General features: G+C 47.5%; 1 protein-coding gene across 1 annotated transcript in view; it reads left to right on the plus strand.

The window, feature by feature from the left end:
• LOC139233074 (nuclear pore complex protein Nup214-like) overlaps positions 1-14,464 on the plus strand; it is a gene marked incomplete at its 5' end in the record, with an annotated part of 130,875 nt that overhangs the window by 21,114 nt on the left and 95,297 nt on the right. The window contains 4 exons of the mRNA XM_070863594.1: positions 101-280; positions 2,837-2,925; positions 8,997-9,080; positions 10,889-11,092. Coding sequence (XP_070719695.1) covers positions 101-280; positions 2,837-2,925; positions 8,997-9,080; positions 10,889-11,092 — 557 coding nt within the window. The remainder of the gene's footprint in view (positions 1-100; positions 281-2,836; positions 2,926-8,996; positions 9,081-10,888; positions 11,093-14,464) is intronic.

Genomic DNA, 14,464 nt, shown 5'->3' on the forward strand with positions numbered 1-14,464 from the left:
GAATTTAGTTTTCATACTATCCTGTGAGGAGCAGCTGTGTTTCATCTTCGCTATTGTATCTGTTTTTAATTTTTGTTCAACTTTCACTCTTTCGTTCCAGGCACTTGCATCTCCCAGAGAGGGAAGTGCTGTTTAACGCATTGGCCAGTCATCATGAGATCATTAACCAGCAGGATAAGAAGATTAACGAACTGATAAACAGCCTGCAGAATCTTCGCATTTATAATCAGACATCCAAGTGGTGCGTGCCCAACGAGACGTGTCTGCTGAGCGATCAGTGGTAGGTTTTACACCTGTCCTTATCAAGAACGTTAAGTCAGGAATTCCCAACACTGCATCAGGTACCAGTTGTGGCTCAGTGGGTTGCACTCTCGCCTCTGAACTAGAAGGTTGTGGGTTCAAGTCCCACTCAAGAGATTCAAGCACAGATTCTCGGCTGACACTCCCAGTTTTCCATCTATCCCTCAATCAACATCATTAAAATAGATTATCTGGTCATTATCACATTGCTGTTTGTGGGAGCTTGCTGTGCGCAGATGGGCTGCCGCGTTTCCACATTACAACAGTGACTGCACTTCTAAAGTACTTCATTGGCTGTGAAGCGCTTTGGGACGCCCCTGAGTGAGGTTGTGAACGGCGCTATATAAATGCAAGTTCCTTAAAGACGTGACCACCAGTTTCCCCCCCACCTCCTCCTTACCCCAGAGAAGTTATTGGCCCTGGTGTGTGTCTGTGTGGGGTTTGAGTTGCCCGGAGTGTGCCGTGTATGTATTTGGTGAGACGTGGCGGGTGATGAGCTGTTTGCCAAAGCGCGTGTCTCCTTGCCACTTTAGCTTTTCCATTTCCGTCGGTGAATGGTCTGTGCTCCTGCCCGACTAAAATGTTCCGCAACTTACTGGTCAAGTGCAAAATGTAGTGAAGGATAAGGGCGAAATCTCCTCACCTTGAGCTAAAAGCTGGAGAACCATTTTACTTGTGCTGCAATAATAGTTGTGCAGCCCGCCAAGCGCTGACCTTAATCTATATCGGAATGACTGCGCTTTTTTTTAAATAAAAAAAAGTGGCATTTTTATTATCCCCTACAAAAGTCCTGTAAATGCCAACCATTTGTCTTGTGCAGATGCCACTGTGTCCTCACGCAATAAAACAAGTTGGATCGGAGCGAGGGAAATGGATTTCAGGTTATTTTTGTAGGTGGCTTGCTGACTCGGGAGATGTGTCGGAGCCTTGGCACTGTCCCAGCTCTCGCGGGTGTTGTGCTGCATGGATTTTGACCTTCGAATGCAGCCTGCTTGGTTGCTCCCCTTGTCTTCTGAATTAATGTGCTTTCTTTGATCCTCGTGAAATGTCGGAAAGGCTGAGATTCCCCACGGTCGCATTGGGGATTGAACAGCCCTGCAAATTCCACCATTGGTGCGAAGACAAACCTTATCTGGTAGTCTGGAGATGCTGCAAAAAGATAATCGCAAAGATATGCCTTTGATAAAGAGCTGGTTATAACCAGAAGGTTGTGAGCACAGAAAGAGACACCATCGTGTCTGTGCTGGCTCCAAAGCGATCCCAAACTAATACAAAAGCGAAATACTGCGGATAAACATAAGAGCACAACATAAGAAATAGGAGCAGGAGTAGGCCATTTGGCCCCTCGAGCCTGCTCTGCCATTTAATAATATCGTGGCTAATCTGATCATGGACTCAGCTCCACTTCCCTGCCCGCTCCCCATAACCCTTTACTCCCTTATTGCTCAAATATCAATCTGTCTCCACCTTAAATATATTCAGTGGTCATAGGCGGTCCCTCGAACGAGGACGACTTGCTTCCACAAGAGTTCACAGGTGTTTCAATGAAGGACCCGATGTTCCAGTCCTGAACTCCAAATGAGGGGGTGGAAGATGCCTGTGCGTGGATTTTTTTTTAACGTATGGTGACCGTTGCACACCAGCCACCACACGGGCTTGACAGAGCTCGGCCTTTATCCAGTGTCAAGCGTTGAACCAGGATGACTGGAGACCTGCTCTGCTGCACAGACCTAGTGCGCCCACGATATTACAGGGCCTGGTGCTTCAGCTTGATATTCAATGACCCAGCTTAATGGATGCTGGAATCTGAAATAAAAACAGAAAATGCTGGAAATCTCAGCGGGTCAGGCAGCATCTGTGGAGAGAAAGAAGAGTTAATGTTTCCGGGCTGTGACCCTTCGTCAGATCCCAAACTAACTCCACTGCCACAATTATGAAACGAACCCCAATTATAATTGGGAACGGGAGCATTTTTAGATCAGCCATAATCTTAGTGAATGGCGGAGCAGGCTCGAGGGGCCAAATGGCCTACTCCTGCTCCTATTTCTTACAAATGTTCTTATAGTGGTTATGTTCCTGGACTAATAATCCGGGGTTGCAAGATGGGGAATTTAAATTCAGTTAATTAAATAAATCTGAAATAAAAAGCTAGTATCAGTAACGGTGACCATGAAACTATCGAATTGTCGTAAAAATCCATCTGGTTCACTAATGTCCTTTAGAAAATGAAATCTGCCGTCCTTACCCGGTCTGGGCCGAGATGTGACTCCAGACCCACAGCAATGTGGTTGACTCTTAACTGCCCTCTGAAATGGCCCAGCGAGCCACTCGGTTGTATAAAAAAAAAATCTACTACGATGCACTGCAGTGGTTCAAGAAGGCAGCTCATCACCACCTTCTGAAGGAGAATTCGGGATGGGCAATAAATGCTGGTCTTGCAGCAACGCCCACATCCCGTGAATGAGTAAATATGTATTTTTTAAAATCACATTTTTACCATACATTCAATGTGTGTTCCGGTTTGCTTTTTCTTCAGCTGGGACAACGAGCTGGAGATGCTTCGTAATGTTCTGGTGAAAACGACCTTGGATGGAGTGCCAAAGGTGGTGACTGCAGCTACCCCAGGTGAATCATCGCTGCATTCTGTCTGAATCGCTCATGGGGGGGTGGGGGGGGTGGGGGGAAGGTTTATCTGTTTGAAGGAAACTTTTAAAGCAGCGTGTTTATCACACATGGCTCAACCGTGGCTAGCAAGGGAAATTAGGGAGTGTGTTAAATCCAATGAAGAGGCATATAAATTGGCCAGAAAAAGCAGCAAACCTGAGGACTGGGAGAAATTTAGAATCCAGCAGAGGAGGACAAAGAGTCTAATTAGGAGGGGGAAAATAGAGTATGAGAGGAAGCTTGCCGGGAACATTAAAAACTGACTGCAAAAGCTTCTATAGATATGTGAAGAGAAAAAGATTAGTGAAGACCAACGTAGGTCCTTTGCAGTCAGAATCGGGTGAATTTATAATGGGGAACAAAGAAATGGCAGACTAATTGAACAAATACTTTGGATCTGTCTTCACTAAGGAAGACACAAATAACCTTCTGGAAATACTAGGGGTTCGAGGGTCTAGCGAAAAGGAGGAACTGAAGCTCATTGAATGTATTCAAGTCACAGATAGATAGATTTTTAACCAATAAGGGAATTAAGGGTTACAGGGAGCGGGCGGGTAAGTGGAGCTGAGTCCACGGCCAGATCAGCCATGATCTTGTTGAATGGCGGAGCAGGCTCGAGGGGCTAGATGGCCTACTCCTGTTCCTAATTCTTATGTTCTTATGTAAATCTTTATTAGTCAGGAAATTGTGTTCGGGAAATTGATGGGATTGAAGGCCGATAAATCCCCAGGGCTTGCATCCCAGAGTACTTAAGGAAGTGGCCCTAGAAATAGTGGATGCATTGGTCGTCATTTTCTAACATTCTATTGACTCTGGATCAGTTCCTATGGACTGGAGGGTAGCTAATGTAACACCACTTTTTAAAAAAGGAGGGAGAGCGAAAACAGGGAATTATAGACCGGTTAACCTGACATCGGTGGTGGGGAAAATGTTGGAATCAATTATTAAAGATGAAATAGCAGCGCATTTGGAAAGCAGTGACAGGATCGGTCCAAGTCAGCATGGATTTATGAAAGGAGAATTTTTTGAGGATGTAACTAGTAGAGTGGACAAAGGGAGAACCAGTGGATGTGGTGTATTTGGACTTTCAAAAGGCTTTTGACAAGGTCCCACAACAAGAGATTAGTGTGCACAATTAAAGTACATGGTATTAGGGGTAATGTGCTGACGTTGATAGAAAGCTGGTTGGCAGACAGGAAGCAGAGAGTCGGAATAAACGGGTCCTTTTCAGAATGGCAGGCAATGACCAGTGGGGTGCCGCAGGGTTCAGTGCTGGGACCTCAGCTACTTACAATATATATCAATGATTTAGATGAAAGAATTGAATGTAATATCTCCAAATTTGCAGATGACACTAAGCCGGGTGGCGGTGTGAGCTGTGAGGAGGATGCTAATAAGCTGCAGGGTGACTTGGACAGGTTAAGTGAGTGAGCAAATACATGGCAGATGCAGTATAATGTGGATAAATGTGAGGTTATCCACTTTGGTGGCAAAAACAGGAAGACAGAATATTATCTGAATGGTGACAGATTAGAAAAAGGGGAGGTGCAATGAGACCTGGGTGTCATGGTACATCAGTCATTGAAGGTTGACATGCAGGTACAGCAGGCGGTAAAGAAGGCAAATGGCATGTTGGCCTTCATAGCATGAGGATTTGAGTATAGGAGCAGGGAGGTGTTGCTACAGTTGTACAGAGCCATGGTGAGGCCACACTTAGAATATTGTGTTCAGTTTTGGTCTCCTAATCTGAGGAAGGACGTTCTTGCTATTGCGGGAGTACAGCGAAGGTTCACCAGACTGATTCCCGGGATGGCAGGACTGACATATGAGGAGAGACTGGATCAACTGGGCCTGTATCCACTGGAGTTTAGAAGAATGAGAGGGGATCTCATCGAAACATATAAAATACTGACAGGATTGGACAGGTTAGAGGCAGGAAGAATGTTCCTGTTGCTGGGGAGTTCCAGAACCGGTCGTCACAGTCTTAAGAATAAGGGGTAAACCATTCAGGACTGAGATAAGGAGAAGCTTCTTCACCCAGAGAGTGGTTAACCTGTGGAATTCTCTAGCGCAGAAAGCTGTTGAGGCCAGTTCATTGGATATACTCAAGAGGGAGTTAGATATGGCCCTTACGGCCAAAGGGATCAAGGGGTATGGAGAGAAAGCAGGAAAGGGGTACTGAGGTTGAATGATCAGCCATGATCTTATTGAATGGCGGTGCAGGCTCGAAGGGCCGAATGGCCTGCTCCTGCACCTAATTTCTATGTTTCTACACATCTCGGAAAGATACCGCGCAGAAGGAGGCCATTTGGCCCATCGTGCCTGTGCCGGCTCTGAGCGAGCTGTCCAACTATTTGCACTCCCCCCTGCTCTTCCCCCACAGCTCAGCCCATTACCATCTATCCCCTATCCAATACTCCTTTGTCCCATGCCCTCGGTCCCTAATTCCGTTACCCATCTCCAACGACCATCTTGGATATTAAGGGTATCAAGGGATATGGGGAGAGTGCAGGAAAGTGGAGTTCAGGTAGAGGATCAGCCATGATCTTATTGAATGGCGGAGCAGACTCGAGGGGCTGAATTGCCTGCTCCTCCTAATTCTTATATTCTATTCGCCATTCTCATATCGCATACCCTATACCCCCTTTCCCCTATCCCATATCCCATACCGTAATCTCAGACCCCTATCATACCCTCTGTCTCCTATCTCATACCTTTATACTTCCAAGTTTACCTGCACAACTTATAAAAACCACCCTGCCTACTTGCTCCTGTGGACTAGAGGGTCAGGGCGCCACTTGGAGCATCATTAAGCCACACAGTTCAGACGATCTCGGGTTTGATTCTCGTGCTGAGTTCGCGAATCCCGGCTGGTGCAGTAGTTGGGGACTTGAGCACATAAATCCAGGCTGACAATCCCAGTGCAGTGCTGCACTGTCGGAGGTGCCGTCTTTCGGATGAGACGTTAAACCGAGGTCCCGTCCACTTTCTTAGGTGCACGTAAAAGATCCCATGGCACTATTTGAAGAAGAGTAGGGGGAGTTATCTCCGGTGTCCTGGGCCAATATCCATCTCCATCACAAAACATGTGATCTGGTCATTATCACATTGCTGTTTGTGGGAGCTTGCTGTGCGCAATTTGGCTGCCGCATTTCCCACATTACGACAGTGACTACACTCCAAAAATACTTGATTGGTTGTTGCACGAGGTAGTCTAAGCCATAAAACAGCTCAAGAATAACAAGGCTACGGGTGCGGATGGAATCCCTGCTGAGGCGCTAAAGTATGACGGAGAGGCGCTGTTGGCGCGGATACATGACCTCATCTCTCTCATCTGGAGGGAGGAGAGCATGCCGGGAGATCTGAGAGATGCAGTGATTGTGGCCATTTTTTAAAAAGGAGACAAGTCCGACTGCGGCAACTACAGGGGAATCTTCCTGCTATCAGCCACTGGGAAAGTTGGCGCTTGAGTTCTCCTCAATCGTCTTCTCCCTGTGGCCGAGGAGCTCCTCCCGGAATCACAATGCGGATTTCGTCCCGGGCACAACAGACATGATCTTTGCAGCGCGACAGTTGCAGGAAAAATGCAGGGAGCAGCTCCAGCCCTTATACATGGCCTTTTTCGATCTTACAAAGGCCTTTGACACGGTCAACTGTGAGGGTCTATGGAGCGTCCTCCTCCGTTTCGGATGCCCCCAAAAGTTTGTCAACATCCTTCGTCTGCTCCACGATGACATGTAGGCCATGATCCTTACCAACAGATCCATTACAGACCCAATCCACGTCCGGACCGGGGTCAAACAGGGCTGCGTCATCGCTCCAACCCTCCTCTCAATCTTCCTCGCCGCCATGCTCCACCTCACAGTCAACAAGCTCCCCGCTGGAGTGGAACTAAACTACAGAACCAGTGGGAAGCTGTTTAACCTACGCCGTCTCCAGGCCAGGTCCAAGATCACCCCAACCTCTGTCGTTGAGCTTCAGTACACGGACGACGCCTGCGTCTGCGCACATTGAGGCTGAACTCCAGAATATAGTCAATGTATTCACTGAGGCATATGAAAGCATGGGCCTTATGCTTAACATCCGTAAGACAAAGGTCCTCCACCAGTCTGTCACCGCTGCTCAGCACTGCCCTCCAATCATCAAGATCCACAGCGCAGCCCTGGACACCGTGGACCATTTCCCATACCTCGGGAGCCTCTTATCAACAAAGGCAGACATTGATGCGGAGATTCAGCATCGCCTCCAGTGCGCCAGTGCAGCCTTCGGCCGCCTGAGGAAAAGAGTGTTTGAAGACCAGGCCCTCAAACCTACCACCAAGCTCATGGTCTACAGGGCTGTAGTAATACCCGCCCTCCTGTATGGATCTGAGGCATAGACGATGTATAGAAGGCACCTCAAGTCGCTGAAGATATATCACCAACGATGTCTCCACAAGATCCTGCAAATCCCCTGGGAGGACAGGTGCACCAACATCAGTGTCCTCGACCAGGCTAACATCCCCAGTATTGAAGCACTGACCACACCCGATCAGCTTCGCTGGGCAGGCCACATAGTTCGCATGCCAGATACGAGACTCCCTAAGCAAATGCTTTATGTGGAGCTCCTTCATGTAAACGAGCCAAAGGAGGACAGCGGAAACGTTATAAGGACACCCTCAAAGCCTCCCTGGTAAAGTGCGACATCACCACTGACACCTGGGGGTCCCTGGCCGCAGACCGCCCGAGGTGGAGAAAGTCCATCGGGAGGGCGTTGAGCTCTTCGAGTCTCAACACAAAGAGCGTGAAGAGGCCAAACGCAGGCAGCGGAAGGAGCGCGCGGCAAACCAGCCCCACCGACTCCTCCTCTCGACGAATGTCTGTCCCACCTGTAACCGGGTCTGTGGCTCTCGTATTGGACTGTTCAGCCATCAAAGAACTCACTTTGGGAGTGGAAGCAAGTCCTCCTCGATTCCGAGGTACTGCCGATGATGATTGGTTGTAGACTAAGAGCGGGAAGGTGGAATTAGGCTGGATAGCTCCTTGTCGGCCGGCACGGACAGGATGGGTCGAATGGGATCTTACTGTGCCGTAAATGTTTATGATTCTAAACGCTTTGGGACTTCCTGAGGTCGTTAAAGATGCGATACAAGCTATCTTTCCAGTCTGTTTGGCATCTGACTGTTGGTAGGAGCATGTTTTTGGTCTCCTTACTTGGGGACATTAGAAAACGTGCCTAGTGGGATCATGTCTGGTCTCTAGGCCAACTGATGAGATCGTGTCTGGGTATCTTGGGGCTGATAGCCTCCTACTTTCTGGTCCATTGTGCCAATCTCTAGCCTCCACCTGAGCCAGCAGATTTTCCCGGTTGAACGTTCCCAGGCTTCGAATACGTAAATCTTTGAAGGTGGCAGATCAAGCTTTTTAAATATCCCTCATTTACAAATCCCTCCATGGCCTCGCCCCTCCCAATCTCTGTAATCTCCTCCTGCACCACCCCCACACACCCCCCCCTGCCACCGAGATATCTGCGCCCCTCTAATTCTGCCCTCCTGAGCATCCCTGATTATAATCGCTCGACCATCGGTGGCCGTGCCTTCTGTTGCCTGGGCCCCAAGCTCTGGAAATCTCTGCCGAAACCCCTCTATCCTCCTTTAAGATGCTCCTTAAAACCTACTACTTTGACCAAACTTTTGGTCATCTGCCGTAATTTCTTCTAATGTGGCTCGTGTCAAATTTATTTGTTTTGTCTTAAAATACTCCTGTGAAGTGCATTGGGACGTTTTACTGCGCTATATAAATACAAGTTGTTCTGTGCTGTATCACTCTATGAACCTCTCTAATAGCGCAGGAAAGTGGAGTTGAGGCAGAAGATCCGCCATGATCTTACAGAATGGTGGAGCAGGCTCGAGGGGCTGTATGGCCTACTCCTGCTCCTAATACTTACGTTCTTCTGGCGAAGCAGTGACCGACACACCCCTGGATTGACTTTCAGACCGTGATAATGTGTAGTGTTTTTAACACAATCTCATATTTGGTTTCTTTTATTGTCAGGCAAACTTTCTCCAGTGAAACAATCCCAGCTACGAAACTTCCTTTCGAAAAGACAGACTCCACCCGTGAGATCCACCGCACCAGGTAACACAGATGGAACCTCGGGAAATGGGAGGTGTGGGGTACCCGTAAGGGGGAGTGGGCTGAGAGTCACTTGAACCCGTCGGCTGCGGCAACGTCTGTGCTGATACCGAGCACCGCCAGGGTGACACCAGATACCCCCTCCCCCGCTGCGCCTTGCCAAGTCCACGCTAAGAGCGGCCAAAAAGGTGCTGACTGTTAATCCAATGTTCCCTCCAAGCTGCGCGGATGCTCAGCTCTCTGTCGGTCCCGCACAGCCCGGGAATAGCTTTTCCATGGTTAAGTTTCACGTGCGTAAGAGGCTGTGATTGGGCCGTGCACCAAAAAAATCAGGGGGACTATTTGCGTTCAAGTCAATTTCAAAGTTGCCGGTTACATCGTCTTAAGGGCTCCGCCAGAAATTTTTGTTTAATTCGTTCATGTGATGTGGCATTTATTGCCCATTCCCTAATTGCCTCTTGAGAAGGTGGTGGTGAACCACTGCCTTGAACCGCTGCAGTCCGTGTGGTGAAGGTGCTCCCATAGTGCTGTTAGGGAAGGAGTTACAGGACTTTGACCAAGCAACGATGAAGGAACGGCGATATACTTCAAGTCAGGGTGGTGTGTGACTGGGAGGGGAACGTGGAGGTGGTGGTGTTCCCATGCACCTGCTGCCCTTGTCCTTCTAGGTGGTAGAGGTCGCGGGTTTGGGAGGTGCTGCTGAAGAAGCCTTGGCGAGTTGCTGCAGTGCATCTTGTAGATGGTGCACACTGCAGCCACAGTGCGCCGGTGGTGGAGGGAGTGAGTGTTGAAGGTGGTGGATGGGGTGCCCCTCAAGCGGGCTGCTTTGTCTTGGACGGTGCCGAGCTTCCATGCAAGTTGATGGTGGAGAATGCTGTGTTTGCTCACCAGTTTACACCTCGTTGAGCTGCACCGAATGCAAGAACAAACAGAAGTAAATAACATCTCATTAATACGGGAACGGTAGCATAGCGGTTATGTTACTGGACGAGTAATCCAGAGGCCTGGACTAATGATCCGGAGACATGAGTTCAGATCCCACCACGGAAGCTGGGGGAATTTAAATTCAGTTAATTAAATAAATCTGGAATTTAAGAGCTAGTATCAGTAACGCCGATCGTGAAACTAGCGGATTGTCGTAAAAGCCCATCTAGTTCAGTAATCCTCTTTAGGAAAGGAAATCTGCCGTCCTTACCCGGTCTGGCCTATCTATATGTGACTCCAGACCCACAGCAATGTGGTTGGTTCTTAACTGCTCCTCTGAAATGGCCTAGCCAGCCACTCGGTTGTACCAAACCGCTGCAACAAGGTCAGCAGTGTGGGAGCACCTTCACCACACGGACTGCAGCGGTTCAAGGCGGCGGCTCACCACCACCTCCTCGAGGGGCAATTAGGGATGGGCAATAAATGCCGGCTTTGGCAGTGACACCCACATTCAGTGAATGAGTTTTTTTTTTAAATGTTCAATTACTCTTTGTATCCTTAAACCCTTCTAATCCCCTCCTGTGGTGTTACTGAGCACCGACTGCAGTTTAAATGAAGGTGAATGTGAGCGTGGAGCTGAAAGAACCGAACGAAAGGTCACTGCAGAAGGAATATTCTTGTGTTGCAGTAGCGCTGACCACGTTATACCGGCCGTTGCGTATCGCGGGCGAATCGCCATTCGCCCAGACACGCCTGCTGCAAGTGGTGGGGGCGGTAACTTCAAAATCGGTCTGTGCTGTCACTTTCCCTTTTAAAGAAACACGGCTCGCTTCTTTGTCTGGGGAGAATTAATCTGTGTCCTGACCATTATTTTTTCCCCCCCGCAGCTAACTTGTCCAGGTCCGCTTTCTTATCCCCCAAATGTTCCGAAGAGCTGGAGGATGTGAGTCAGGCTGGGAAACTGGAGGAGGGGCCTTCCTTCCGCCATTCTCCCATTGCGAGGCTGCCCTCCTTTCAGCCCGCAATGATCACCGCACAGTCCACTCCCTTCGGCAAGCTTCAGCCCGCCGGGACTCCCCCTGCTACTGCCGGTAAGAGCGCGCAGAATAAAACACCGTCGGTCACGCAGTGCTGTTGTAACCAGAAAGAACTTGCATTTCTAAAGCTCCTGCCATTACCTCCGAACATCCTGAAGCACTTCACAGCCAATGAAGCAGTTTTTGAAGTGTAGTCACTGTTGTCATAAGAATTAGGAGCGGGAGTCGGCCATTCGGCCCCTCGAGCCTGCTCCGCCATTCAATGAGATCATGGCTGATCTTCTACCTCAACTCCACTTTCCTGCCCAATCCCCATATCCCTTGATTCCTTTAGTGTCCAAAAGTCTATCGATCTCTGTCTTGAACATACTCAATGACTGAGCCTCTACAGCCCTCTGGGGTAGAGAATTCCAAAGATTCACCACCCTCTGAGTGAAGAAATTTCTCCTCATCTCAGTCCTAAATGGCCGACCCGTTATTCTGAGACTCTGTCCTCTGGTTCTCGACTCCCCAGTCAGAGGAAACATCCTCCCTGCATCTACCCTGTCAAGCCCTGTAAGAATCTTGGATGTTTCAATGAGATCACCTCTCTTTCTTCTAAACTCTAGAGAATATAGGCCTAGTCTGCTCAATCTCTCCTCATAGGACAATCCCCCCGTCCCAGGAATCAGTCTGGTGAACCTTTGTTGCACTCCCTCTGTGGCAAGCATATCCTTCTCTTAAGGTAAGGAGACCAAAACTGTACACAATAGTCCAGTTGCGGTCTCACCAGAGCCCTATGTAATTGCAGTAAGACATCTTTACACTTTACTCAAATCCTCTTTGTAATCAAGGCCGAGATGATGTTGGAAATGAAGCCGCCAATTTGAGCACAGCAAGCTTCCACAAAGGGAAATGCAATAAATCACCAGATAATGCAGTTTTAATTTTTTTTGTTAAGTGATGCTGGTTGACAGGATAAATATTGCCCAGAGTGAACTCCTCTGCTCTTTTCAGAATAGTGCCATGGGATCCTTTATGTCCACCTGAGAGATTAAATATCTTGCACTGTTTCTAAATGTTAACTTTAAGATAATTGAGAACGACATAAGGATGACGAAAGCCAGGGCATCAGATTGGAGACGAGCTGATTTTGAGGGGCTGAGAATAGAACTTGGGGAAAATAAAATGGGCAACAATATTTGGCAAAAAAATGGGCAACAATATTTGGCAAAAAAACAGCAATGGGAAACATTTAAAACGGTGTTCCATAGAGCGCAGGAACAATATATTCCACTAAAAGGAAACAACAAACAAAACACTAATGAGACTCGTGGATGAATAAAGCCATAAGGGAACAATTGAGGGTAAGGAAAGAGGCAAACATTAAGTACATAGACAGCAGGGGAGTGCATGAGGGAGAATACAAAAAGATTAGGAGAGAAATCAAAAAAACAATTAGGAAGGCAAAGAGAAGCCAAGAAATTAAGGAAAGTAAAACAAGATAGTAAATTTTACAGCCACATCAATAAAAAAGAAAGGTTGGGATGGGAATAGGGTCATTAAGGGATAGACAGGATATTACCACAGATAATGATAGAGAGATGGCCGAAATATTAAATCATTATTTTGCTTCATGTACTTATCTCATTACTAATCTCATCATCCAATGTTATGTCCACCTTTTCTATCTCTCTAATATAAAAATGATATAGAGGCACTGGAGAGGGTGCAGAGAAGATTTACAAAGATGTCCTAGAAATGCGAGGGTATACATATCAGGAAAGGATTAACAGGTTGGGTCTCTTTTTAACAAAGAAAGCTGAGGGATGACCTAATAGGGGTCTTTAAAATTATGAAAGGTTTTGATAGAATGGAAACAGAGAGAAACGGAGATAAAGGTACGTGGAGTCAGACGAAATATATTCGCACGGATCGAGAATTGGCTGGCTAACAGATAGCAGAGAGTCGGGATAAATGGGTCCTTTTCCGGTTGGAAATCGGTGGTTAGTGGTGTGCCACAGGGATCGGTGCTGGGACCACAACTGTTTACAATATACATAGATGACCCAGAAGAGGGGACAGAGTGTAGTGTAACAAAATTTGCAGATGACACAAAGATTAGTGGGAAAGCGGATTGTGTAGAGGACACAGAGAGGCTGCAAAGAGATTTAGATAGGTTAAGCGAATGGGCTAAGGTTTGGCAGATGGAATACAATGTCGGAAAATGTGAGGTCATCCACCTTGGGGGGGAAAAAAAAACAGTAAAAGGGAATATTATTTGAATGGGGAGAAATTACAACATGCTGCGGTGCAGAGGGACCTGGGGGTCCTTGTGCATGAATCCCAAAAAGTTAGTTTGCAGGTGCAGCAGGTAATCAGGAAGGCGAATGGAATGTTGGCCTTCATTGCGAGAGGGATGGAGTACAAAAGCAGGGAGGTCCTGCTGCAACTGTACAGGGTATTGGTGAGGCCACACCTGGAGTACTGTGTGCAGTTTTGGTCACCTTACTTAAGGAAGGATATACTAGCTTTGGAGGGGGTACAGAGACGATTCACTCGGCTGATTCCGGAGATGAGGGGGTTACCTTATGATGATAGATTGAGTAGACTTGGGTCTTTACCCGTTGGAGTTCAAAAGATTGAGGGGTGATCTTAGAGAAACATTTAAAATAATGAAAGGGATAGACAAGATAGAGGCAGAGAGATTGTATCCACTGGTCAGGGAGACTAGAACTAGGGGGCACAGCCTCAAAATACGGGGGAGCCAATTTAAAACCGAGTTGAGAAGGAATTTCTTCTCCCAGAGGGTTGTGAATCTGTGGAATTCTCTGCCCAAGGAAGCAGTTGAGGCTAGCTCATTGAATGTATTCAAATCACAGATAGATAGATTTTAACCAATGAGGGAATTAAGGGTTATGGGGAGAGGGCGGGTAAGTGGAGCTGAGTCCACGGCCAGATCAGCCATGATCTTGTTGAATGGTGGAGCAGGCTCGAGGGGCTAGATGGCCTACTCCTGTTCCTAATTCTTATGTTCTTATGTTTCCACTTGTGGGGAAGAGCATAACTAGAGGCCATCAATACAAGATAGTCACCAAGAAATCCAATAGGGAATTCAGAAGAAACTTCTTTACCCAAAGAGTGGTGAGAATGTAGAACTCGCACAGGGAATGGTTGAAGCGAATAGTATAGATACATTTAAGGGGAGGCGAGACAAGCATATGAGAGGAGAAGGGAATAGAGGGTTATGCTGATAGATTTAGATGAGGAAAGATGGGAGGAGGCTCGAATGGAGCATAAACGCCGGCATGGACTGGTTGGGCAGAATGGCCTGTTTCTGTGCCATATATCCTGGGTAATCCTTTTAAGATGTAAGGTACCATTTGTGTTACAATGGAAAACCGAATGCAATTTTCATAAAATGTTTGTAAAAATAGTACTTAACGG

Source organism: Pristiophorus japonicus, chromosome 20 (genome assembly GCF_044704955.1).
Source record: "Pristiophorus japonicus isolate sPriJap1 chromosome 20, sPriJap1.hap1, whole genome shotgun sequence".
NCBI lineage: Eukaryota > Metazoa > Chordata > Chondrichthyes > Pristiophoridae > Pristiophorus > Pristiophorus japonicus.